The 27,855-nt window shown below is 36.7% G+C and overlaps 1 protein-coding gene across 12 annotated transcripts in view; it reads right to left on the reverse strand.

Moving 5' to 3' along the window:
* The window catches only part of NEO1 (neogenin 1), a 213,738-nt gene that overhangs the window by 143,226 nt on the left and 42,657 nt on the right, over positions 1-27,855 (reverse strand). For all 12 annotated transcript variants that reach the window (XM_081048605.1, XM_081048600.1, XM_081048597.1 and 9 more), the window contains exon 2: positions 4,331-4,648. In XM_081048605.1, the coding sequence (XP_080904731.1) occupies positions 4,331-4,648 (318 nt within the window). The remainder of the gene's footprint in view (positions 1-4,330; positions 4,649-27,855) is intronic.

Consider the following 27,855-nt stretch of genomic DNA (forward strand, 5'->3'; position numbering starts at 1 on the left):
ACTTCTGTGATATTCCTCCCCGAAATGCAAAACCTGAATGTATTCACAGGGGAGAAGGTGAAAACCCAAAATGAGACAAGGAAAAAGAAGAATGGTTTGAGATTGAAAGAGTCTAGAGAGATCCAAGTATTAAGTAAAACACGTAATCCTGGAGTAGAAATGGAAGAGGTGGGGGAGTACGTTTCTGCTTTTGTTCTTTCGTTATTAAGAACATTGAGATAACTGGTGAAATATGAATGGTATCTATGGGTTAAATGGTAGTATTGTATTAAGGTTAATTTCCTGAAATTAATGGACGGTTATTTAGGAGAATGTCCTTGTTTTTAGAAAACATTCACAGAAGTATTTAGGTAGGGGTAACATCTGCAACTTAAATTTAAACTTCATGGTTCAGCAAACCATTCAGAAAGAAATGTATCTGGGTACATGAATATTGGGGGTTGTCAAGGCAGATGAGGTGAAATGTTAGCCATCGAGTAACTTGAGTGATGACGATCATGGAATTTCTTGGTGTCATCCTTGCAATGATTCCATAAGTTTTAAACTATTTCAAAATATTAACAAAGAAATGTAGTCATAAGTACTCTGTATATGCCACAGAATGCAGTGGCTGAGAAGAGTATGACTTCTGGAGTCACATAATTTCAATCTGAACCCCAACTCCACCACTTCATGGCTGTGTGGCATTGGCAAGTTACTTACCTTCTGAGCCTCAGTTTCTCCATCAGTAAAATGAGAACAGTAACAGGTCTACTAGGGTTGTTAAACAGTTAAATATTTAATATAAATCATATACAGCATATTGCCTGGCACATAAATAACAAACATAGCTACTATTATTATTAACGATAATATCTAAATAGTGATTCTGACATGCTCAGAGTACAAGATGTTTCTTTAAAGACTAACAAACTTAAAAGAGAAACAACTCTGGGTCTTCTGGTTTTACGATGGTTAATTAGTCCATATGTAAATGACATACATTACAGGTTGTCTAGCTGTGCTACAAATTTTTGTTATTTTTTTTTCAAGAGAATTTTTGAAGAAAATAAAGACAAAATTAATCAAATATCTACTTTTTAGAAACCAGAAAGAAAATTCAAAGAAAGGAAATAACAAAGATAAACACAGAAACTAACAAAAGGAAGAAAGGGAATCTGAAATGAAACCAAGAGCTACCCTATTTTTTGAAAATCAAAACACTCTCACTCCTTAGGTCTCATAAAAATGAGTAATTTTTAAACATATAAACCTGCAACAACATATGGGAAATCAGCAGACAAGAAATTTCAAAAAGTTTCTAATAGAGAAAGCCAATGGAGGAACCAGTAAGTGAGATCAAGGCAGAAAATGCTGTAGCTTCCTGTCCCCAAAAGCAGGAGGCTGGGTTGTCCTGCTGCTTCTGGGGAACCGCTGGAAAACAGAGGGAGAATGGGAGTGCGAATGCCAAGAAGGAATAACAAGGTATGTATATAGACCACCCAACTCCCCACCTTTGAGCACAAAAGACCCACAGCTAGGGGACTGCCCAGGCAGTAAAACAAAATTTTCTGCTGTGGAGAAATGAGGCAGCCCAAAGAAAAAGGGCTGTCATAGTTAATTCTATGACCTATCTACTTAGGATTCTTCCAAAAATTCTCCTTCTTGATTGGCCAGAGTCAGTTTGCAATTGCTTTCAATCAAAGAACTCTATCCAACAACTTTTAGAATGAAAATCTGACACTATCATTTAAAAAAAATAGTTTTATTGAGATACAATTTATATACTGTAAAAGTTACCATTTAAAGTACAAAATTCAATGGTTTTTATATACAGTTGTGCAACCATCACTACAATCTAATTTTAGAACATTTTCATCATCCCCCAAAGAAACTTTGTAGTCACTTGCACTGATTCCCCATTCCCCGTACCCATCCCCCATGCCCTGTCCCCCTAAATCCAGCCCCAGAAAACCACCAATCTATTTTCTGGCTCCGTATTTGCCTATTCTGGACATTTCATATAGACGAGTCATACGATATTGGTCTTTTGTGACTGGCTTCTTTCACTTAGCATAATGTTTTTAAGGCTGATCCATGTTGCAGTACATGTCAGAACTTCATTCCTCTTTATTGCCAAATGATATTCCATGTATGAATATACCACATTTTGGATATTCACTCTTCACTTGATAGACACGTACATTGTTTCCACTTTCTAGCTATTGTGAACAATGCTGCTATCTATGAACATTTACCCACAAGTTGTTGTGGGAACTTATCTTTTCATTTCTCTTGAGTATCGGATACGTAGCAATGGAACTGCTCAGTCATACGGTCACTCTGGTTGGTTAACATTATGAGGCAGTGCCACAGACCAGGGCTGTCTTTTTAAATTACACGCACATACAAAGTATACACCCTATGACCCAGCAATTAGAAGAATTACTAAGTCTAGTAATCTATTCTATAGCAATAAGGATCTGCAAAAGGTTACTCACTATAGTAATTTTTATCCATGCGACTGTTCATCAAAAGGGAATCTTCAGATAACTCGCAGTGTATCTATGCAATGGATACTATGTAACTATTAAAAAGAGCTCCTATTCATCTCGTAGTTTGGGTATTACTTCCTCCTGATACCCAGGCCAAGAGCAGGTGACACAACTCTCCTATAGAATCTTGTCTGCAGCCAAAGAATTTATCAACTTGTCTCAAAATTGCCTGTTTACTTAAATATCAGGTCAAAAACCGTTTCCTGAAAGATAAGAAAGCTAAGAGGAAGACGGACAAACCTAGCAGAGGAGAAGAAAGAGAGGAAAGGTGGAGAATAGGATTAGAAGGCAGTGGGCAAGCCATGAGCAAAAGCTAGAGGCAGAGAATGAAAGTGGTGATGGAGGCAGGAGCAGCGAGGAGTGATTAAGAAAGAAAGCTGGAGGAAAAGTGGAAGCAGCTCACGAAAGGGCTCAAGAGGCCCGTTTGGACATGACCCTGATGCTGTTTCCGGAGAGCCACTGGGGGGTGAGACGGAGTGCTCAGGCCACAGTGTGGAGAACGAAGCAGAGGAAGGGAAGACTGGGCAGCAGTCAGTTACAGGGCTGTGGCGAGGGTGACGAGTCGGCTCAGGGAGGAGAAGGTGGCTCGAGCAGAGAGACACCAGGAAGCAAGAACTCACTGGATTTGGTGACTGAGAAGAAGTAGTCGTCAACCTAAAGCCCAGGTTACGAACACAAATGATGAACAGGAGCTGACCTAAGTGACAGAATAGGGGAAGTCAGAATGCTAATTTATTTATCAACATGTTGAAGAAAACCTGGCAAATCGCTTTTGAAAAGAAGAAAGAAAAAAGAGCAAAGATAAATTGTCAAAAGAGGTGACTTATTTCTCCTTTTATTTTTCCATCCTCAATCTGTGATTACAAAACAACTATGGTGGTTTTACATCACGCTCTAATTGGACTTTGAGCATTTGGCTCCCAAGAGGAAAAGAGCCCTCACGCTCTGACTGAAATGAAGGAGCAAACACACCGAGTGAGCATGAGGTGGGCAACCATGGCCGAGGAGTGGGAATGAATGGGAGACCAGCCTCAGTCACTGTCTTCTTTCACATGTTAGTATGTCACCACGGGAGCATAAATATGAATTAAAGACAAAACCATTTTTCTACAATGTGAACTTTAACAAAAACTTAACTGTTTCACCGGGTATGTAAGTGGAAAAACACGGATCTGAGGAATGCCAGTGTCCACCACAAAACAGGTCCGACTCATTTTAGCAACCAGATCTTACTATTCAAGAGCCTTAATTTTTCTTACATTTTCCATCATTCTTAGAATAAGGTGCTCTAAAAGGAAGTGAATGTTTCTCTCTCTAAAACATATTGTTCTTCACCTTAATATGTGTGTGTGTGTGTGTGTGTGTGTGTAGTACATAGCATACAATATATTTACATATATATATCCTACGGATTTTTAAATAATTTATAAAATGAAATATCATTTCCTTGCTTAAGGCATAAAGGAACCAAGATTATGCTGCGTAGGATAAAAGTTAGCAACCAGAGTGACTCGATTTTCCTACACAATTTTCTCTGCCATTTCCAAGTTAAAAAGAAAAAAAGAACTGGTTCAATACTGAGCAGTCTTAAGCCATCTAACTCATGAGAAAGTGGAAAAACGCTCCAGTTTGCTTTGAGCACTGAGCCAGCCCTACATAATGCTCACTCAACTGATCGATACCTGTTAAATGAGTATATCTGCTGTCATCAGTTATGACAAGCCTAGGATAATACTATTTTTATCAAGATTTACTCTTTATAAAACTTGGAAAATACATTGCTTAACAAAACTTACCTGCTACTGTGAGCTTGGCTGTCCTGCTGACAATAGTTCCCAGACTCTCCACGGTGGCCACACACTGATAATACCCCTCATCAGGTTTATTGTGTTTGGAATGCACCACGCTGCTGATAAATAAAGACCCATCGGAGAGTAGCTGGCGGCGATCATCTGATACTAAGTTTAAAAAAGTTCCATCTTTCTTCCATTCAATTTTTGGAGAAGGCTCAGAATATGCCGAACAGTTCAAAATAACAGAAGAGCCTCTAATTGACAGTGTATCCACTGGCTCCACCAGAAAATAAAATGGAGTGAACGTTCGAATGCTGGATCCTACAAAAACAAACAAACAAACAAAAAAGTTAAGCAAAACTTTCTTTTACTATTTTTATAAGAAAATATAGTAGGTCCAAAAATTATTCATAAATGGTTATGTTGTTTGGATATGATACATAAATACAGTCACTTCACTACGACGTTAATAAATAAAAGTTGTTTTTTACTAGGAAATCAACATTTCACCCATTCAGAAGAAAAACATTAGAATAAAAGACCCTGTGAGCTAAGATAATCAAACCTTATTAGATGGTAAGAACATCTAATAAAAATTTTACTTTAAACCCTACAATGGTATTTATAAATATTTCAAATTATTATATTTAAAGTTAAATTTTCTATGGAACATAGAGGAGGCAGATTATTGAAATGATTCTTTGTTAATAAGGCATCTTTTTCTGTTTCTGAGGCATCATTCAAAAAGTCAATACACATACAATTTGTCCATTTTTCTAGTGGATTATTTACCCTGTTGACTTAAAAGCAACCTTTTGGGACAGCTTTCATGTTTTGCAAAGAGTCTTTTTTCTATTTTGACTGATTTCTGTCATAAGAAAATAAATATTAATTCTATAAAATTAAATCAGTTATATTTTAAAAGGTCTTCTTCATCCTAAGATTATTTCAGCTTTGTTTTATGCCAGTACTTCTGTGGTTTCATGTTTTATATTTAATCGTCATCTAAGTCATCTAAAATTCATTCTGATGTAAAGAGCACAGGGGGAGGGGGCCAGAAGAGGGGGAAGGAATCAGTTTAATTTTCCTAAGTCCTTGGCTAGTTCTTTGAACATGGGAAGAACATAATTTAAAGAAAATATTTGCTATAAACCTTATATTCTCAGCCAGACACAGCTTTCCATCTTAAAACTACTGACCAAACTATTTTGTGAACAATTGGTGAAGCTGAGGCCAATAAAGGAAACACAGGCTGTTTTTCAAGTCTGTCTACACACCTCTTTACTTGTTAACTTATTTTACATTATGAACTTAGGATGATGCCAATTCTTTAACAGATAATAAAAGAATGGTTCTCAATAAATACAAAACCTACTGGCAGAGGGAAGGAAATAATATTCACCTATTTTAACATTTTTCAACACAATGATAAGCAAATTCGAAACAGACTAAACACCTTTTCCCAAAAACTATGAGAGGGTCTCCATCCCCATTTGATGAACATGAAACTGAACTTGAAATTCTTCAAGTCTTAAAACTCTTGAAAATGAGCTTAGGAATTTTTCTGAAGTAACCAACAGTAATTCGTTTCTAATTACTATAAAATGTTATATTGCATTAATTTACTGGAACTATAGTAAAATTAATCAAAATATAAACTTCAAGGCAGTATAAAATGATAGCTAAGAGGAATGACTTTTCTACCTTTCCTATATAAATATTAAATCTTTTTTATACTACCCAAATTTAAACAACTCAGGAACTTAGAAATGTATTAGACTGGCAATCAAAATATGTGAATTAACAATTTAAAATATTTTATCATATATATTAATTAACAAAATTAATTTTAAAATTCAGAAAATTTTTTGCCATTTAAAAAAAACCAATGTAAATGTTTTACAGTTTAACATTCTATCTTGCTCAACTTTATTTCGTTTTAAAAGTCCATATCCATATCAATCCAACTGAACAAAAGAGTGTATGTTCAAAAAATTAAGAAAAAATTATACTCATAAGAAAGTTCAGAAACGCCTCTGAAAATCAAGGCACTTACAGAAAATATCCACTCTATATTACTTAAATGCAGTGTTACTTACGTATTTATGTATATCAGCTTGTATTTTATTCCCTCAGTAAGCAGGCAGTGACGTAAGATACTCTCCCTTCACTTAAAATCCTTCAAAGGCTTGACATTGCCTTTTACAAAAATCTCTAAATGAACTCCTTAACTGGACTTCCACGGCACTGTGACCTGGCCTCTGCCTATTTTCAAGCCCCCTCTGCCCTCCACTACGCTCCCCTTAGCCTCCCAGGCATGCTGCATTGCTGTCACACACACACCACCCCCCCGCCAGTCCCTGCTCTCTCCACACAAGCTATTCCCACGACCACCCCTCTCCAAGTGACTCCTAGTCTTCCACTCCATGCTCAACTTACACATTACTTTCCCAAAAATGCCATCTGTTCCCAGTGCCCAGACAAGATCAGTTCTCCCTGTCATAAGCAGGCATGGCATACAGTCCTCTATCCACAGAGCACTTCAAACGTTCTTCATCTTTAAATATGTGCAATAACTTGTTTGTTAAGGCAGAGAGGATCCCTACCTTTCTCGGCTCCTGGTGCCCTCATTTTTCAAGAATTCCCTACACTAAAAGAAATACCTAACAGTTCTATTTAATAGTTACGTTCAAACAAATGATAAATATTTATGTCCTAACAAGTTAGCACCCTTTTGAAAAAACAATACACATACATTGAAAAATATTTTAATTTCATTTTTAAAATACCACGATTAGTTATTATGGGACGTGTGCACCTACTGGGCATTGCACAATTTCTTAAACCTTGAAATCAGATTGGATACTACCATCCTCATTTCCTGTTCAATGATTTTTGCATGGTACTTGCTTTTTATCACAGCAACCACCAAAAACCCAACTTCACAAAGATATCACAGCATAGAAATGAAGGAAGCAGAATCCCATGTTGAAACTGTGAACCACCTTGACCTAGAAGTTTGCCAGGTGTCCAAGAGATGTCACTATGTTTCCCTAGCAATTTTGAAATACGCCTGGGAGTTCTCTGAGGTGTCCTGGAGCATTTCAAGGTACAGTTTGGGAACTGCAGGCTTATAATCTATCGTTCTACAGTATTTTTATTCACCTGTGTCCACCTAATACAGGTATCAACCTTTAGATCATCTAACCAGACAACTTTTAAAGACTTCCACTGCTTAACGTATTAATGAGACCACAGGTTCCATTCTAAAACCAGCCAATTAGTATCACTTCCATGAAAAAAAACTGAGTTTTTTAAATTTTGGTGAGTTTTTTAATAATTATAAAAAGATCAACAAAAGCCAAAAAGAGCCAAAATAACTTATAGGAACAAAGTAAAAGAACTGCACTTATCAGTATTTATAAAGCTACAGTAATTAAGCCACTCTGGCTCTGGAGCAGAAATAAACAGAGCCACATAACAGGCTAGAGAACTCCAAAATAATTACACGTATTTGGAAACTTCATATACAATAGAGATGACATTTTACATCAACTGGGGTCAAGGATGAACTACTCGATTAACATCACTAGGACCACTGGCTAATCATATAAAATAAAAATGAGATGCCTACCCACATGTGTTTTTATGTATCCAACACTGCTCTAAACATTCTCTACATACTAACCACTCATTTAATCTTCACTACTATCTTATGAGATAGGTACTATTATCACTCCAAGTTGAGCAGAGAAAAATGTAACTTGTCCAAGGTCACAAGGATACTAAATAACAGAATCAAAGTCTGTGATCTTAACCACACTACACTGTAATGCCACTCACAGACACACACACACACACACACACACACACACACACACACACACAGAAAAATACATTCCAGACCTATGAAACAATTAAGTATTAAAAATTTTAATAAAAATTATATGGTCTTATCAATAGATGCAGAAAAAGCATTTGACAAAATCCAGCAGCCATTTATGATAAAAACTCTTAAGAATACAGAAATAGAGGGATCATATCTCAACATAATAAAGGCCATATATGATAAACCCACAGCTAGCATCATACTCAATGGGGAAAAGCTAAAACTGTTCCCCTTAAGATCAGGAATAAGACAAGGTTGCCCACTTTCACCACTTTTATTCAGCATAGCTCTGGAAGTTCTCGCCACAGCAATCAGACAAGAAAAAGAAATAAAAGGCATCCAAATTGGAAAGGAGGAAGTAAAATTATCATTATATGCAGATGACATGATACTATATATAGAAAACCCCAAAGACTCCACCAAAAAACTATTAGAACTGATAGATGAGTTTAGGAAAGTAGCAGGATACAAAATTAATATTCAGAAATCAGTTGCATTTGTATACACCAATAATAAAATATCAGAAGGAGAAATAAAGAAAAGTCCCATTTATAATTGCTTCAAAACTATAAAATACCTAGGAATAAATTTAACCAAAGAACTAAAAGACCTGTAACTCAGAAAATTATAATACACTGAAGAGAGAAATTAAAGAAGATACAAATAGATGGAAACACATACCATGCTCATGGATAGGAAGAATCAATATCATTAAAATGTTCATACTGCCTAAGGCAGTATACAGATTCAATGCAATTCCTATCAAACAACCAAGGACATTTTTCACAGAAATGAAACATATAATCCTAAAATTTATATGGAACCATAAAAACCCTGAATATTCATGGCATCTTAAGAAATAAGAACAAAGTGAGAGGTACCACAATACCTGACATCAAACCATACTATAAGGCTATAGTAATCAAAACATCATGGTATTGGCATAAAAACAGACCCATAGATCAATGGAACAGAACAGAGAGCCCAGAAATAAACCCATGCTATATGATCATTTAATCTACGACAATGGAAGCAAGAATTTACATTGGGGATTGCATCAAACTAAAAAGTTTTTTCGCAGTAAAGGAAACCATCAATAAAACAAAAAGGCATCCTACTAAATGGGGGAAGACATTTGTCAATGATATATCTGATAAGGGGTTAATATCATAAATTTATAAAAAAAAGCATTCAACTCAACAACAAAAAAACAAACAACCCAATTAAAAAACGGCAGAGGACATGAAGAGACATATTTCTAAAGAGGACATTCAGATGAAAAAGTGTTCAACCTCACTAATCATTAGAGAAATGCAAATAAAAACCACAATGAGATACCACCTCACTCTGGTCAGAATAGCTGCCATCAGTAAATCAACAAACAACAAGTGTTGATGAGGATGTGGAGAAAAGGGAACCCTTGTGCACTGTTGGTGGGATTGCAGATTGGTGCAGCCACTATGGAAATCAGTATGGAGGTATCTCAAAAAACTGGAAATGGAACTACCTTAACACCCAGCAATTCCACTCTTAGGTATCTATCCAGAGAAATCCAAAACACTAATTTGAAAAAAATTTATGCACCCCTATGTTTACTGCAGCACTATTCACAATAGCTAAGATATGGAAACAACCAAAATGCCCATCAGTAGATGACTGGATTAAGAAACTGTGGTACATTTATACAATGGAGTATTACTCGACTATAAAGAATGAAATCTTACCATTTGCAACGATATGGATGGACCTAGAAAACATTATGCTAAGTGAAATAAGTCAGACAGAGAAAGACAAATACCCTATGATCTCACTTATATGTGTAATCTAAAGAACAGAATAAATGAACAAACTGATCAGAAATAGTCTCAGAAATATAGAGAAAAAAACTGAGGGTTGCTACATGGGAGGGGGGTGAGGACGAGGGAGAAGGGGGGGGAATTAGAAAGCACAGTCGGTAACCACAAGATTGCCACGGGGATATGAAAGACAGTTTGGGGAATATAATCAATAATGTGAAGATTTTGTAGGGTGTCAGATGGGCACTTGTCTTATTTGAGAGACCACATCGTGGACGGGGTCTGACCACTGCACTGTACAGCTGAAGCTGAATAATAATGAATATCAACTATAATTTAATATATATATTATATATATATAGTCACAGGATGTGGAGTACAGCATAAGGAATAGTCAGTGGAATTGTAACAGCTATGTACGATGTCAGAGGGGTAGTAGTGTGGGGGAGGGGGTTATCACTTTGTGAGGGGTGTAAATGTAAGTATTACATTGTTTTGTACACCTTTTTTTAGGTGTTTTTACACCTGTTTTTTCAGGTGTTTTTTACACCTAAACATTTTTTTAGAAAAATACAGAAATAACCCTGGGGTAAGGCAACCTTTAAAATCAAACTAGGGAACCTCAAAAATGGAATAGATAGGCTTCACTTCATCGCATTTAAATTTAAAAAAATTATGGCAAAATATAAGAAAGCAAAAGACAGAACATTGGGAGGGATCCATCATATATAACAGATAAAGAATTTAAAAGATCAACACACTCAATAGAAAACTGGATTAAGAAACTGTGGTACAATAAAACTGTGTTCCAATAAAACTTTATTGACAAAAACAGGCAGCAGATGGATTTGATACATTGACTGTAGTTTACTGATTCTTGCCCTAGAATATTTAGCAAGCAAAAAAATGAGTGAACCATGTTTTAGTTAATCTGGATTGAGTTCTGTGAAAAATGAACAATGCAGACAAGTATAAATTATATAATTTCATAGATATATGATTGTATGAGCCTTGAGAAAGGTAGGAAAGTATGAACCAGGTTGTTACCACTGGTTACTGGGAGGAGACTGGGGGTGGGGGTTGGGGGGTGGTGAGGACGGGAGCTGAAAATCCTCAAGCACACTTAAAATAATTGTATGGTACAAATCAGCTTGTGTGTATAATCCATGTATAAATATTACACATATGTATGCGGTGGATGTGTGTATATGTTTACACTTGTGTGAAGACCTACTAAAGGGATACACCTAAAAAACTAGTCATCAAAATGGGGATTATTTTGGGGTGGTGAGATTTCAGTTGATTTTTATTTTTTTTGTTCACCTTTGGTATTGTCTGAATATTTTATGTAAAAATTACTATTGTTTATTTAAGCAGAAATAAAGCTATTTTCATTTTTATATATAGTCTGCACTGAGAGAGACAATATGAAAAGCCTGGGGTATATTCATATGCTGAAGTTGAAAAATTGTAAAAATATATGTTATGTAAAAAATTTTCATATCTGAAAATATGTATTGTATGACCTCACTTACATTAAAAAATATACACATGTACATATATGCATATATTTAAATGTAAACATGGAGAAAAAAGTCTAGAAGAATAAACACTAAACAATTAACAGTGCTTTCTTGGGAAAAGAAGTGGGAGAGCAGACAGGGAGAAAAGGCTTTTTACTCCATGGATTTCTTCATTGCTTACATTTTTTAATATGAACAACTGCTTATGCATTTTTCTTGTCCTTGTTTTCTTTTTTGATAACAAAAATACTTTTTGTTGTTATTGGTGCATAATTCCTTGTACAGGAAAGATTATTTTTAAAAGATGTCACCATTTCCTTTAGCTACTCTTCCTCTGTCACAGTCAAGAGTTACAGACACTCACTCCTTGGCTGACTTTGTTTAAGAACTGTCCTAACTTCTCACCAGGGGACCTGGCTCCCTATTCACGTAAGTTTGCTTAATTTCCATTTACTCTGACTGCACAAATTATTCTGAAACAGGCTTAATGATCTGTCGGCTCTCCTCTACATTCCCAGGTCTCTGCAAGCTTCTCACTTCTTAATGGAACAGCTCTCACTTCTTGATAAGACTATTCCTATTTTTGATAGACTATTTCACACTTCTTGATAGAATTCCATCTCATGAAAGGAAACTATCCACAGGGAACTTATTTTAGTTGTAACGCCTCATTCCCAAGTATCGACAAATCATATCACTCACTGCACAACTTAATTGTGCAGCCAATAATAATTCTAAATTTTATTGTATCCAGAGTGAAAAACAACATATAGTATTTGAATACTGGCAGAAATAAAATGAATTCTAACTGTCCTACTGCCCAAAGAGGTTCACAGTTTGAGTCGCAGAAATGCAGCACAGAGGATAAGCAAGCCTTGTTAAGTATTCACAAATGTTAGCACCGTATGTCATTCATCCTAAGAAACGTTCTCTCTTCATTATAACTAAGAGACTAATGCCACAGGATTTCATATTTCCTTTACTCCTTCAGAACGTTACTTTCGACCACCCCATCCCACCCAGTCAGTCTCTAAATCGACATTTTATCCTTCCTTTCAAGGAAGTTTCTGTGAAGATACGTTTAAAGCACCTACCTCACTGCTTGACAGATTAACAGGACCTGAATAGTAACTATTCATATAGTTCAAAGGCCTATAATATCCCCCCCCCAATTGCTAGTATTTAGCACCTCAGTTTTCACCAATTACATTTTAGAAACTGTTGTGCATAAAATAATATGAACTTTATTTTTTTTTAATCACATTTGACAATTATGTGTAAAACAATACTAAGAGATCTTAAAACCCAAGTGTAGTCATCTTTTTTCTCTGCCTAATCTTTCAACAACTCCTCACTGTAGTTAATACAAAGTCCAAATTCATGACTATGGCATTCAAAGGGCTGCACGATTGGGCTCCTGCCTCTCTACAACCTAATCTCACATCACCCTCCCTCACTCGATAACCTCTGGCCACATGGTTCAATGTCTCGCACAAACCCTGTCCTTTCCCACATGTCTTTGCATTTGCTGTCCCCTCCAGCCCCACTCTCCAACACTTGCCTAGCTTTTCATCCTTCATGTTTCAACCCAACTGTCACCTCCACAGAAGCCTTCTCTGACAACCACCTCTGAAAAGATCCCAGTTTTCCACTCTGGCCTTTTATGCTCTTCTCAGCAATTAACTGTCTGTCTGCCTGTCTGTCTGTTTTTAAGGCCTATTTTCCCATACTGGAAGTCTAGACGACAAGAGTATTAAAATAACCCGCGTTTGCCATTGCTACTTGCTGTTTGTACACTGGCTTGTTTTTGTGCTTTGCTTGTTTATTTTCTGTATCTTTTCAGCATCCTACAGGTTGGAAAGGTGTCTGGGCAACGATTGAATTAAGTAGTAGTGATTCTTAGTGACTTTGTAGACAATCAAACCTCCGCTGTTTTTTCTAAAATCAGCCTCAGTCTCAAAAATTTTATATTCAGATGATTTCATATCTGTCCTTTGTAAAAATGTTTCAATGTCACTTTTAAAGTGTCATAAATAATAAATATTAATATTTTATAATTCTACATGATCAGCAAGAAAAGTAGCTACAATATGATTAAGCTCCAAACAATAATACCAATGTTCTAAACAATTACCTGGAAATTCTCTAATACAATTCTTAAAAAAGTATGTTAATAACAGTATTAGTTAACATGCAAGCAATATTAGCAATATTTATATTTCAGCTCAAAATAGGGGGAAAATCTGAACAGGCCATTTTGTCTTCGGCTAGATAAGAAAATGTAAGAATTTTCATATTAAACGATATAGAACTTTCATGAAAACATCTTATAAGCAACTTTTTGTTATTTGTAGCTAGGAAACTCTTCTAAGAGTAAGACATTTCACCCAATACATGATGCATAGTGTTTTGAATTTCTAAAACAAGAGTATTTTTCAGTTTCACTTTTGCACATTCGTGAAAATATGAAAAATGATGAAATACTTATAAAAACATGGGCTCAATGTTAATATAACGTCAAATTTATAAAATCCTCTCTGAACACAAAGTCCCTAAGTTTAGTACTGACTCCTTATTCTATGCAGTTTATTGTGTCAGGTCTTAGGTTTAGGTCTTAGATCCATTTTGAATTAATTTTGGTACATTGTGACAGATAACAGTCTAGTCTCACTCTTTTACAAATGGCTTTCCAATTCTCCCAGCACTATGTACTGAAGAGGCTGTCTTTTCTCCATTGTACGTTTTTGGCTCCATTGTCGAAAATTGTCTACCTATAAATATGTGGTCTTATTTCTGGGTTTTCAATTTTATTCCATTGGTCTGTGTGTCTATTTTTCTGCCAATACCATGCTGTTTTGATGATTGTTGCTTGTAAAGTCAAGGAGTGTGATACCTCGAGCCTTGTTCTTTTTTCTTAGGATTGCTTTGGCTTTTGGGGCTATTCGGATTGATTCCATACAAATCTGATGGTTTTTTGTTCTACTTCTTTAAAAAATGCCATTGGGATTTTGATGGGGATTGCATTAAATCTGTATATAGCTTTAGGTAATATGGCCATTCTAACTATGTTGATTCTTCCAATTCATGAACATGGAATATCTTTCCATTTCTTTGTGTCTTCTTCAATTTCTTTTAATAATACCTTGTAGTTTTCAGGGTATAGGGCCTTCACATCCTTTGTTAAGTTTATTCTTTGGTATTTTATTCTTTTTGTTGCAATTGTAAATGGAATTTTTTTCATTTCTTTTTCTGATAATTCATTGTTAGTATAAAAAATGCAATGGACTTTTGTACATTGATTTTTGTATCCTGCAACTTTACTGTATTCGTTTATTGTTTCTAATAGTTTTTTGGTGGAGTCTTTAGGGTTTTCTATATAAAGAATCATGTCATCTAAAAAAAGTAACAATTTAACTTCTTTATTCCCAATCTGGATGCCTTTATTTCTTTCTCTTGCCTGATTACTCTGGTTAGGACTTCCAGTACTATGCTGAATAACAGTGGTGATAGGGGGTATTGCTGTCTTACTCCTGATTTCAGAGGAAAAGCTTTCAGTTTTTCCCCATTAAGTATGAGTAATCCCTCTTCTGGGTATCTACCCCAAAAATCTGAACACATTTATCCATAAAGGTACATATACCCGAATGTTCACTGAAACATTATTTATGGTGGCCAAGACAAGGAAACAACCAAAGAGTCCTTCAATAGATGACTGGATAAAGAAGATATGGTACATACATACAATGGGGTAGTCCTCTGCCAGAAGAAAACATGAGATACTGCCATTTGCAACAATGTGGATGGATCTTGAGATTATCGTGCTAAGCGAAATAAATCGGAAAAAGTCAAGAACCATGACTTCACTCATATGTGGGATATAAAATTGAAAGTAATAAAGGAACAAGACAAAGAAACAAAAATTCAGACACAGACAATAGTTTAGTGGTTACCAGAGGGTAAGGGGGGAGGGGGTGGTAGATGAGGGAAAAGGGGATCAAATATATGGTGATGGAAGGAGAACTGACTCGAGGTGGTGAACACAGAAGCAATATATAGATGATGTATTACAGAATTGTACACTTCAAACCTATATAATTTTACTAACCAATGTCATCCCACAAAATAAATAATACGAGAATATAATGTGAAGATTAATTTGGAGGTGCAACCCAACGGTCTGAATCATGACACTCTTACATTGTAATTTAATACTTCTCTGATTGTTAAGTGGTGTCATATTTTTCTACCATAAGCAATACATTACTAGTATTCCACGTACAAAATGCTTTTTTGTTTGTTTTTTAACATTTTTTTATTGGGGAAGGGGAACAGGACTTTATTGGGGAACAGTGTGTACTTCCGGGACTTTTTTCCAAGTCAAGTTGTTGTCCTTTCAGTCTTAGTTGTGGAGGGCGGAGCTCAGCTCCAGGTCCAGTTGCCGTTGTTCATTGCAGGGGGGTGCAGTCCACCATCCCTTGTGGGAGTCAAGGAGTTGAACCGGCAGCCTTGTGATTGAGAGCCCGTGCTCCAACCAACTGAGCCATCTGGCCACCCGGGAGCTGAGTGGCAGTTCATTGACTTCATTCTAGTTGTGGAGGGCGCAGCAACCTGGTCCATATGGGAACTGAACTGGCAGCCCCGCTGCCCAGAGCTCGCACTCTAACCAACTGAGCCATCCATCCGCCTACAAAATATTTTATCATTGTAAATTGTCAAGTTCTTTTTGAATAGGATATCTTCTCTGCAAAACTTCATTAAATACTTCTTTTTCAATCATCTAGTCACTCTGACCTAAAGTATATATCGATAGATATCTAATTTGAAATACATTCTAAATAACTGAACTGGACACAACTACACTCATGAATTTCCAAGATCGCCTCTACTGAATATGCTAATGTTTTATCTTACTACTACAATTATATAGGCTTTTGTGTTTGAGAGGTAATGAGAAACAACCCAGTCTACTGCAGCTCTCAACCTTTTGCAATCTTTTGTGGGTTTTTAAAAATCATAATGATAAGTATTTCATTAACTCACTGCCATTTGCAAAGTTGCTGGGTTTTGCTTTCATTTCAATACATTATAGTAACAAGAGGGGAGAACAGTTGATATCAAAACTGTCCTGAAAAATCTAATTCATCTTATTGGTTTATAACGTCACCATAAAAGAGGTAAAGCAACAGACTAAGGGCAAGAAACAAGATACAAAACAGAAGTCAAAGGATCCAAGATCTACTAGTCCTAGTTTCTCTAACAAAATACAAGGATACTTCTAAGATAAATGGGAATTACGGGACCGAGTCTAGAGGTATACTAATAATAGTTAACATTTATTGAACAGTTACTATGTGCCAGCCACTGTTCTAGGCTTTATCTTATATTAATTCTTTTAATCCTCCAGCCCTATAGTAGTAGGAATTATTATTATCTCCATTTACAATGAGAAAGCTGAGCCACAAAGAACGTCAATAATTTGCCTGAAGTCATGAAGCTAGCTATGGAGAAGGCAAGATTTGAACCAAGTTAGCCTGGCTTTCCTGTACCCCATATCATAACCACTAAATCTGCACTATCCAATACAGTAGTCACTTAAGACATGGGACTACTGAGGACTTGAAATATGACTAATGTAAATCAAGATTGGCTTTAAGTATAAAATACATACCAGTTTAGAAGATGTACACACACACACACACACACACACAGAATATCAATGATCTCATTAACAATTTTTATACTGATTATTCATTAAAATATTTTGAATATATTCATTTAAATAAAATACATTATTAAAATTAATTCCATCTGCTTCTTTTCACTTTCCTAGTGTGGTGCCGAGAACATTTTAAATTATGTATGTGGCTTACACTATATTTCTATTGGACGGCGTTGCACTGGACCATGCTACCCTCATTAATATGCTTTAAAACAAACAAGGAAGTTATTTCTAAAGAAAAAAAAGTTTCATTGTTTCCGCAAAGGGTAAAAGATTATGAATCATGACAGCAGAAGTGAAGGATCAAAGCAAAGCTCTTTCTGGCTGTCAAATATAAACAACCCGTCTGCCATCTAAACAGTAACAATTAAAGGATTTTAAGCAACTATCAGCACCTCTCTTTAACACCTAATTCAGCAATGTCTTTTTAGAAACTCTTCAGAAACAGATTTAATACCACATTTTCCTACAATTAAAGAGTTATAAATTAATAAAGTAACAGCATTTTAAGAAGTGTTCCAAATATTCTGCCAAGTTTAGATAACCTATTGACTATCAAATTTATATTTTAGCTACTTGAGAAGAAATTTTTCTAATTTTAGGATCTAGGTCTTGACCTTTATAAAAAACAAAACCAATGACCATATCTTTCTTAACAACATAATTTATCATATTTTGATTGTTGAAGTGAAACATCACTTCTCACTGCTATCTGTAAAGTGTGCCTCTAATAATATTTGATTGTCCTGCCTTTGTTCAGGGAAACTAGATACAAGAACACTGAGATTGGCTGGAGTAAAAGGCTCTGAATAATAACCCAATTACCATAGCCCACTAGGTCCAAAAAGGTGTATCACATTTTTAGGGAGCTGAGTTTCATGAGCTTAAGTTAGTAACAATAACATCAAAGATTTCTGGACTTCAGAATTAATATTTATACATTAAGTCTTTCTAAAATATTACTAAGAATCTACCACATATAACACAAAAATTTTGTTTTGTTGTTTATTGTTTCTCATTCCACCCTAACCCACTCCCACAATACAAGTCTGATGAGAGCAGAAACCTTGCCTGGCATCTACAGTGGGTGTCCAATAAATATCTGTTGAATGAATAAAGACTGCTGAGCACCCAAGTTACAACAATAGGACTTAGTACCCACCCTCAGACACACGATACAATCACAGCTCACACAAATACCAGAACAATGTGGTAGAAGCCAGAAAAGGGTACACACAAGGTGCACACGAGTGACCTGGCCTAGACAGTCAGGGAGGAATTTCGTGCAACATATGACGATTGACATGAAACCTGAGGGAGGAGTAGGAGCCAGCCGAAAGCAGAATGAAGATAGTCAAAGAAACAGCAGGTGTAAAGGCCTAGAAACAAGGTGGTGGTGGAAGAGGCAAAGTACTCAAGGCAATTCAGAACTGGGTGGCTGGGACCAGACTGAGGATTTCTATGTGCTGTGAAGAAGTTGGCAAGGGTTGTAGATGCGAAGTGAAGATCACATTTACTTCTTATTAAAAGGATCCTTCTTGCTGCAAAATAGAGATCAGCTGGATGAGGACAAGCTGAAGATAGGGAACCAGTTAGGAAGCCACTGCAGTAGGCTCAGGTGGAACTTGGTGAAGTCTTATTAGCAAAGTGCCAAGAGTGACTAAGAGAAATGGGCAGATCTGATCAATGTTTAGGGTGAAAGCAATGAGCCTTGGAGAAGGATTAACGTGGACATGAGGGTGAGAAAACGCAGAGTAGGGGCGACAGACGGACACACTTCTGGCATGGACAACGGCTAGATGGAGGTGCTGGTCCCTGAGGAAGGACACAGTGGAGAGATCGCGGTGTCTGCTGACAACCTGGAGAGTTGAAGGTGATTCTGGGATATGGCTGTGGATGACACACAAGCTTGGAACTCAGCAGAAATTCAGGATGGAGATACATGTTGACACTGAAGTTACAAGAGAAAAAGAGACAGACTAAGAAGTGTAAAATCTGAAGAAAACTGAGGACCAAATTCTGCAGAACACCAAGACTTAAGACAGAGAAAAAGCCTGCAAAAGTCACAGAGGTCAGAGGACTAGAGAATGTGTCATACCACGAGCCAAAGGAATATTTCAAGGAGGATTAACTACTGAGAGTAAAACATACCAGGGGTGCCAAAAACATGTGTACAAGTGGACACTTTGGTCAACGTTGCTCAAGCAGTAGTTCGCCATAATCAGAAGTGTCTGGATGCTGATGGTAACCACTCTGAGCACCTCTTGTAATTGCAGAAGTCAAACGTGACTTGTGATTTTTTGTTATCGGTATATACTGAGGATTACAATTTTAATAGTTTTTTTCTTTTCTTAAAACGTGTCTACATTTTTTTGGCACCTTCTGTAGATGGACACTCATTCGTGGAATATACATGAGAAGGTCTCGGATGACCTAAGCAAGAAAGATTTAGTGGAGCAGTGAAGACAGATGAGAATCAGAGGACACTTGGGAACCAGATGGAACATCGAGCCTGTAAAATGCAGAACAGCGCTTCTCAAATTTTTTAGTGTGCATTCCAATCACCTGGTTAAATCCTGTTGAAATTCAGATTCTGATTCAGTAGTTCTAGGGGCTTGAGAGTCTACATTTCTAACAAATACGCAGGTGGTGCTGATTCTGCCAGTCCACAAACAACACTTCTGAGAAGCAAGGACATAGAGACCACTCTCCAAAGTTTCACTGTAAAAGGTAGAGGAGTGAGATTCGTACACAACGAAGATCTGCGCTTGCTCTTCTTTCACAGTCTTTGTAAGAGAGAGACTTGAGCATGTTGAAAGATGGAAAGAACCAGCAGAGAAAGTAAACAGAATATTCAAGCAAGAAGAGGATAAGATTAGGATCTGGGCTTCTGACCATAATGGATTAAAAAGAACTAGACTTACCCTCTGTCTTAGACAACTAGACAACTGGACAAGATCAATGAAACAATGCTTTTCAGACACTGGACAACAGGCAGCACAGAACTGTGACCCCTGAGAGAAAGGAGACAAACAAGGTGAACCCTAAAATTACACTATATTACAACCTGTAGATAGCCTACCTTTCGAGGCCTCAGCATGAGGAAGAGAAAAGCAAAGGGCGCTCTGAAATCTCACACCACTGCAGAGAAAGACCAGGATTGTGGAGGCCAAGGTGACTACAATTCTCAGGGCAGAGTACCAACAAAGGGGGGTAGAGGAGGAAGGGAGGGAAAGAGGTAGGGGAGGAGAGGGAGGGAGGTAGGGAGGGAGGAGAGGGAGGGAGGGAGAAGAGATGGAGGGAGGGACAAAGAGAGGGAGGGAGGAGAGAAAGGGGGAAGGGAGGAGGGAGGGGAAGGGAGGGAGGGAGGAGAGGGAGGGAGAGAAGGAAGGAGTAGAGGGAGGAAGGGAGGGAAGCGAGGAGGGAGGGAGGCAGTCACACAGAGGTAAACTCCAAAGCTTGGCAGAAGAGTCCGCTTGAATCTTTGAATATTGAGGGGATGGAAATGTACAAAGTATGTTTTCTAACCACAGTGGAATTAAACTAAAAATCAATAACAGATATTTGGAAAACCCTAAAATATTTGAAAATTATTTCATGAGAAATTTACAAAATATTTTGAACTTAATAAAAATATAGCATGTCAAATTTGTGCAATATAACTAAAAGAATACTTATAGGGAAATCTGTATTAAAAAAGGAATGAAGGAGGGTTAATTTTGGATCGGAGGAAGGACACTTCTTTTGTTATAACAAGAAGGAAATGAAAATATGGGTAAGTGTGGTGGTAGTCATGGAAATCATTGTTGATTGCTTGTATAATCTGTAAAGTATGGGTAAGTGCACCTGTTGATGACGCAAGTGGACCTGGGAAGGGTCAGAGGTTTGCAGGTAGGAGTAAACATCTAAACAGCTGCAGTGAGAACAGAAAAGAACACTAAAAAGGAAAAACAGGATCACTGAGAAGCACTGAGAGTCGAGTAAACGCTGGAAAATGTATTTAATGAAGTTCAAATATGAGAACACAATTTTGTAGAGTTTAAAGGGAAGAGAAAGCAGACATTTAAAACTGAATTTTCCCAGGCAGATGAGTAAAAATTGACAATGAAGTAAGAGGGTTACAGGCTGATATCAGCAAGTGATTGTCAATGGAATCTGAGACTGAGCTGGGGGAGGAAATAATCAGGAGTGAACGGAGATGGGTGAAAAGGGTGTCATATCTGAGAAATCGGGAACGACAGCAGACGTGGGGAGACTGTGGAGTGATGACAAGGGCGGGCGTGCAATCATGGGAGCTGGTGCTGCAAGAGGCATGAGGGGAAGTCACCAGAGATGACGAACGTATTAGGAGGTAGCCAAGCAGACCTCAGATTACCCAGAACAATGATAGACTTGGAATGGAGAGGAAGATTGTAAAATGAGACCTTAAGTTTTCAATGAATGAAAGTGAAGTACACCGATGACAGTGAATGAGAGCAAGACAGATAAAATTCAGCGCCGCATCTTGAAAGAGCAGCAATTTTTATAACAGTAATTATTTCACATTTCTGAAAGCTACCTTTACATTATTCTTCAGTAATGGGCCATGTTCCAGAGAACTGATGTTCCAAATATCACTGATCGAGTACTTTTCACATGTGGAAAACAAGCATTACAGGTTTTATTCGAGTATACCACCATATGTTTACAAATTGTTACCAAGTTCAGCTAAAAATAATTCTCAGTAAAAAAAGCATTACTTCTTGAACATAGAAAATAAATAGCACATGAATAATTTATTGAAAGCTTTTGCTGTCAGCAGCTTTACTAACAGAAGTAATATTTATGAAATCCCACAGGACAAGCTAACAACTTAAATATATGCAAAAGAAAAGAACACAAGACTCAGAATCCTTAATAATGAATCCTGTAAGACCAGAGCTACGTTCTACAAAGAATACTGTGCATGCACAGCTATCGTTACAAAATAAACAGATGTTTCAGAAACATCACGCTGAAGTCTCACAAAAATCTGTAGACCACGTTCTAGAATTCTCTTGTTCAACTGCATATTTACTGATGGAAATAAACTGAATTCAAAAGCTTTTTAACTGAAGCCTGCATTAGTAAACTGCCATATTAAGTCACAAATTCATATTTCATATATATGTGTGTGTATATATGCGTGTATATATATATATATATATATATATATAAAATAATCAAGCCTTTGTAAATATACTGTGGGCGTGAAATAAGCCTTTTCCATACTACTCTAATTGCATATCATTTTCACACAGATGTAGAATTTAGTTACTAAAATGAAATGCAAATGGTCCTTAATCATTTTAAAAGATGATCAACTTCACTCACAATAACAAAAATGCAAATTAAAACTACACTGAGATACAATTTCTCATTTATCATGTTGGCAAAAAAAAATTAACAACATACTTGACAGATGAAGTATAGGGAAACAGGCTAAAGAAAATGCAAAACGGTACCCACTACAGAGGAAAGTTTGTAACATCTAGCAAATTATATATGCATTTTCCCTTTAATTTAGCAATCCCTTATCTATGAATCTAACCCAAATATAAAAACAGGTACAAGCAGGACTATTCACTGCTATGCTACTTGTAGTGACAACCCGGAAGTGACCCTTGTCCACCAATCAGGTGCGTATTGAACAAACTGTGGTGCGGTGACACAATGAGTTACTGTACAGTTATAAACAGAACCACAGAATAACTAGATACTACCATGGAGTGATTGCTAGAATACATTAAGTGGAAAAACAAGGTTGGAGGAAAGTTGATATTTTTATCTTAACAGGACGAGATATTCATACATACACACACAAAACTGTGTGTGCGCGCACACACAATTTTTAATCCATATAAGGAGATAAAATTTGGTTAAAGGAGACAGAAATTCAAACTAAATTTCTCTGAACAGAACTTGTTCATAGATTTGACTTTGGGACAGAGTAAATATTTTACGTAATTAAAAAAGAAAATTAAATTTAAAATTGAATTTTAAAGAAATTCAAACTAAATTTCTCTGAACAGAACTTGTTCATAGATTTGACTTTGGGACAGAGTAAATATTTTACATAATTAAAAAAAGAAAATTAAATTTTAAAAATCCCTAAAAACTGACAGCAGAAATGAAACACCCCCAAAAATCTCCAGTTGTCAGTATAACCACACAGACAGAACAGAACTAGTCTAAGAGAATTTAAGAACACAATAACTAAACTATACATAGTGGAATATGCCCTACAGACCAAAAGAACTGTATAAATTTTAAACTATTTTAATGGCCATTTGGTTGCAGTTACTACTGGTATAGTTATTCTGAGACTGGTGTGTGTGTGTGTGTGTGTGTGTGTGTGTGCGCGCGCGCGCGTGTGTTGTGGGATAAAGCAAATGAGTAATTTCAATGACATCACAGAGAACAGGATTCTCAATGTGAAAGTGATATCGATATAAAACCAATGAGATTAAGTAAAAAACCATATATCCCTCAATTTGAACTGTAAGTACCAATGTGAATTTGTATTTTATTTATTTAAAAATATGAATATTTCCTAGCTAACTTCACTGAAAACAACTAGTAAAAATTACCAACCCAGCAGCAATGAGTACTTTCCATACCCAGATTTTGGCTCTAAATTCTATTTTCTGCACAAAAGAACCTTCAAAAAAACAACTGGCTCCAGTCCATAAGCAGCACATGGACATGAGAAGACCTGCAAGTCCCTCCCCGCTTAAAGTTACAACAAGCTGGACAGCTCCAATTCAGTAAAGGATTCGCTGCTCAGCACACAAACACTGAGACGTCAGGCAGAGACATCTGAGCAACCACCGGACACAGGACGGGGAGGATGGCGACAGAAGGCGGGCACAGCCCTTGCTCTCTGTCCCAGCAGACGTGGGAGTAGTGGAGATCTGGGGTGCAGCCCCCCAGGGCAGACCAGACTGGAGAGACAGGGACAGCAATTGGGGCTGGGTGGCTGGCACACATTAAGGTTGGGTCCAAGGTCAGGGGCAGTGAAACTGCAAAAAAATGGCAATGTGTTCCAAAGCCCGCCAACTTTAAACAGAGGATTCCACAGACGGGGATTCCCGTCTGTGGAATCCACCCACCCTGTCCCCCTGTGGCCCTCTGGGCAACAAAATCTTCTCCTGCCTTACCTACCTATTGTAAAAGGGCTGGGGAAAAGCCCTTTCCAGCCTACGTGGTCCGTACTCGCTGTGACTAAACCCATGACGAGGAAGAGCAGAAGTACAAATGCACAAACTCACTCCCTCCCACCCCCCAAGCCCCATCCTGGGTACAGCTTAGTAAAAGCAGCTGGGTCAACTCAGACTAGCTATGTGGTGGCTTCTAGATACAGGAAAGCCAAGCCAGGGACACAGAGGAGACCCATGGCCCACTCCTTAAATACGCGGAGTGATGCCTGAGACCCAGGCGCTGCCCACTTCCTGGAGAACACTGAGTGTTTCTACCACCACGGCAATATCACCCCACAACTCACTAAAATTCTTTTACAAAGCAGCTTTCATTTACACAAAAGCCCAGGCAGAGGAATAATCCATCAAGCACAATGAATAACCAAGATTACAAAGGAATTCAGAAAGAAAATGAAAAATCTTCAGAAAATAAATTTAAAGATATGGATATATATGATTTAAATGACAGAGAATTCAATTGCCGTTCTGAAAAAATGAGTTACAAGAAAACTCAGAAAGGCAAATCAACAAACTCAGAAATAAAATCAACAAACAAAAGGAGTACTTCATCAAAGAGACCAATAAGAAAAGAGCCAAAGATAAATTCTGGAGCTGAAGAACTCAATAAAAGAGATGAAAAATTAACTGACGAGCTTAGGAAACAAGAGCTCACCAGATGGAAGAAACAATTAGTGACATAGAAAATAGAAATCTAGAAATTACTCAGGTGGAAGAAGAGAGAGAATCAAGGGCAAGAAAAATGAAAACTTTATGAAAAATGTCTGCCTCCATTAGAAAAAAGAATGTGAAAATAATGGGTACACCAGAAAGCAAAGAGTGGGACAAGAGAACAGAGACACTATTCAAACAAATAATTGATGAAAACTTCCCAAACCTCTGAAAAGACCTGGATCTTTGAATAAAAGAAGCTAACAGAACACCTAATTATCTCAATCCAAACAGCCTTCACCAAGGCACATTATACTGGAACTATCAAAAATTAAAACAAAGGAAGAATTCTCAAAGCAGCTAATGAAGAGAGTAACCTATAAAGGAAATCCCATTAGATCATCATCAGATTTTTCAGCAGAAACCCCACAAGCCAGGGGGGAGTAGAATCAAATATTAAAATTATTGAAAGAGAAATCACCACCCAACAATAATATACCCAGCAATATATCATTTAGATATGATGGAGAAATAAAGACTATTCCAGACATATAGAAGCTGAGGGAATTTACCGCCACAAGAACTGCATTATTGGAAATACTGATGGGTGTGCTTCTATCTGAAACAAAAAGACAAAAAGACACAAAGCTATGAGCGAAATGACTAACAGAAGCAGGAAACTGCAACCCTTGTTCAGAATAGCATATTAAACACTTAAATATAACATAAAAGTTAAAAAAGGTAAAAACATTTTTTAAAAAGACTTGAAACTAATATAAAATATTGAATGTCAACTGTAATTGAAAAAAAAAAGACAATAGCTATTGCAATTTGGAAATGAGCTCACAGCATAAAAGGGGATAATTTGTGACAACACATAAAAGGGGAGGGATAAAGGACGGAACCTGAACAGGAGAATGGAGATAAGATATAATCAAAAGAAAAAGGAATACTGTATATATGAAACTTTCTTTTGCACAAACCTAATAGTAACCACACACACACACACACACACACAAATCCGGAAATGAAACACATAACATAAAAAAGAGAAAATGGAGGGGAAAAATCAGAAAACACTACCAAACTAAAACAACAGACAGAAACACAAGGGAAAAGAAATAATGGAGACACAGAGCTATCAGAAAACAAAACATAAAATGTCTATAGAAAACCTTCACCCATCAATAATCACCCTAAATGTAAATGGACTGAACTTCCCAATTAAAAGGCACAGAGTAGCAGGTTGATCAAAAAACAAAACCCAACTGTATGCTGCCTTCAGGAGACATATTTCAGCTGCAAGGACAAACACAGACTCTAAGTGAAAGGGTGGAAAATGATCCTCCAAGAAAATAGCATCCAGAGAAAAGCAGGTGTAGTGGTACTTACATCTCACAAAATAGATTTCAAAATAAAAAAGATAACAAGAGACAGACATGGACATTTTATAATAATAAAGGGGACAGTGCATCAAGGAGACATAACACTTATTACTACATATGCACCCAACCTGAGAGCACCAAAATATATAAAGCAACTACTACCAGAACTAGAGTGAAGCTGACAAAAACCTAAGTGTAGTAGGATACCTAAAGACCCCACTAACAGTGGTACATAGATCATCCAAACAGGAAATCAATGAGGAAATATCAGCCCTAAATGACTCATTAGATCAAATGGACATAATTGATATTTACAGTTTTTCATCCCAGAACACCAGAATATACATTCTTCTTGAGTGTACATGGAACATGCTCAAGGATAGACCGTATGTTGGGACACAACACTAGCTTCACCAAACTTAAGAAGACTGAAATCATACCAAGCATATTCTCCAGCAACAATGCTTTGAAATCGGAAATCAACTGAAAAAAGAAAGTGGAAAAAATCACAAATATGTGAACATTAAACAACATGCTACTGAACCACTACGTCAAAGAAATAAAAGATCAAAAGGTACATAGAGATAAATGAGAATGACAATACAACATATTAAAAATTGGGGGTTGCAGCAAAAGCGGATAAGAGGGAAGTTTATATTAGCATTACAGGCCTCCCTCAAAAATCAAGAAAAAAATCTCAAAACAATCTAACATTTCACCTGAAAGAACTTGAAAAAAGAACAAATGAAAGCTCAAAGTTGATAAAAGGAAGGAAATAATAAAAATAAGCAGAATTAAATGAAATGGAGAACAAAAAGATAATAGAAAAATCACCGCAACAAAGAGCTGGTTCTTTGGGAAAATTAATAAAATTGACAAACCTCTGACTAGACTAAGGAAAAGATAAGACTCAAACAAAATCAGAAATTAAAGGAGTTACAAGGGACACAACAGAAATACAAAGGACTATACAAGAATACTATGAAAGGCTGGATGCCACCAAATTCAATAACCTAGAAGAAACAGACAAGTTCTCATAAGTATGTAACTTCCACAGACTGAGTCATTAAGAATTGGAAAATCTAAATAGACTGGTCAACAGTAAGGAACTTGAAAGAGTCATCAAAAACCTCCCAAAAAGTTAAAGTCCAGAGCCAGATGGCTTCACTTATGAATTCTACCAAACATTCAAAGAAGATTTAACACCTGTCCTCCTCAAACTCTTCCAAAAAATTGAAGAAGCAGTACTTAACTCATACTATGAGGCAAACATTACCCTGATACCAAAAACTGGCAAGAACAATACAAAAGAGAAAATTACAGATCAATA

The sequence above is a fragment of the Rhinolophus hipposideros genome (assembly GCF_964194185.1).
Source record: "Rhinolophus hipposideros genome assembly, chromosome: 5".
Taxonomy (NCBI): Eukaryota; Metazoa; Chordata; class Mammalia; order Chiroptera; family Rhinolophidae; genus Rhinolophus; species Rhinolophus hipposideros.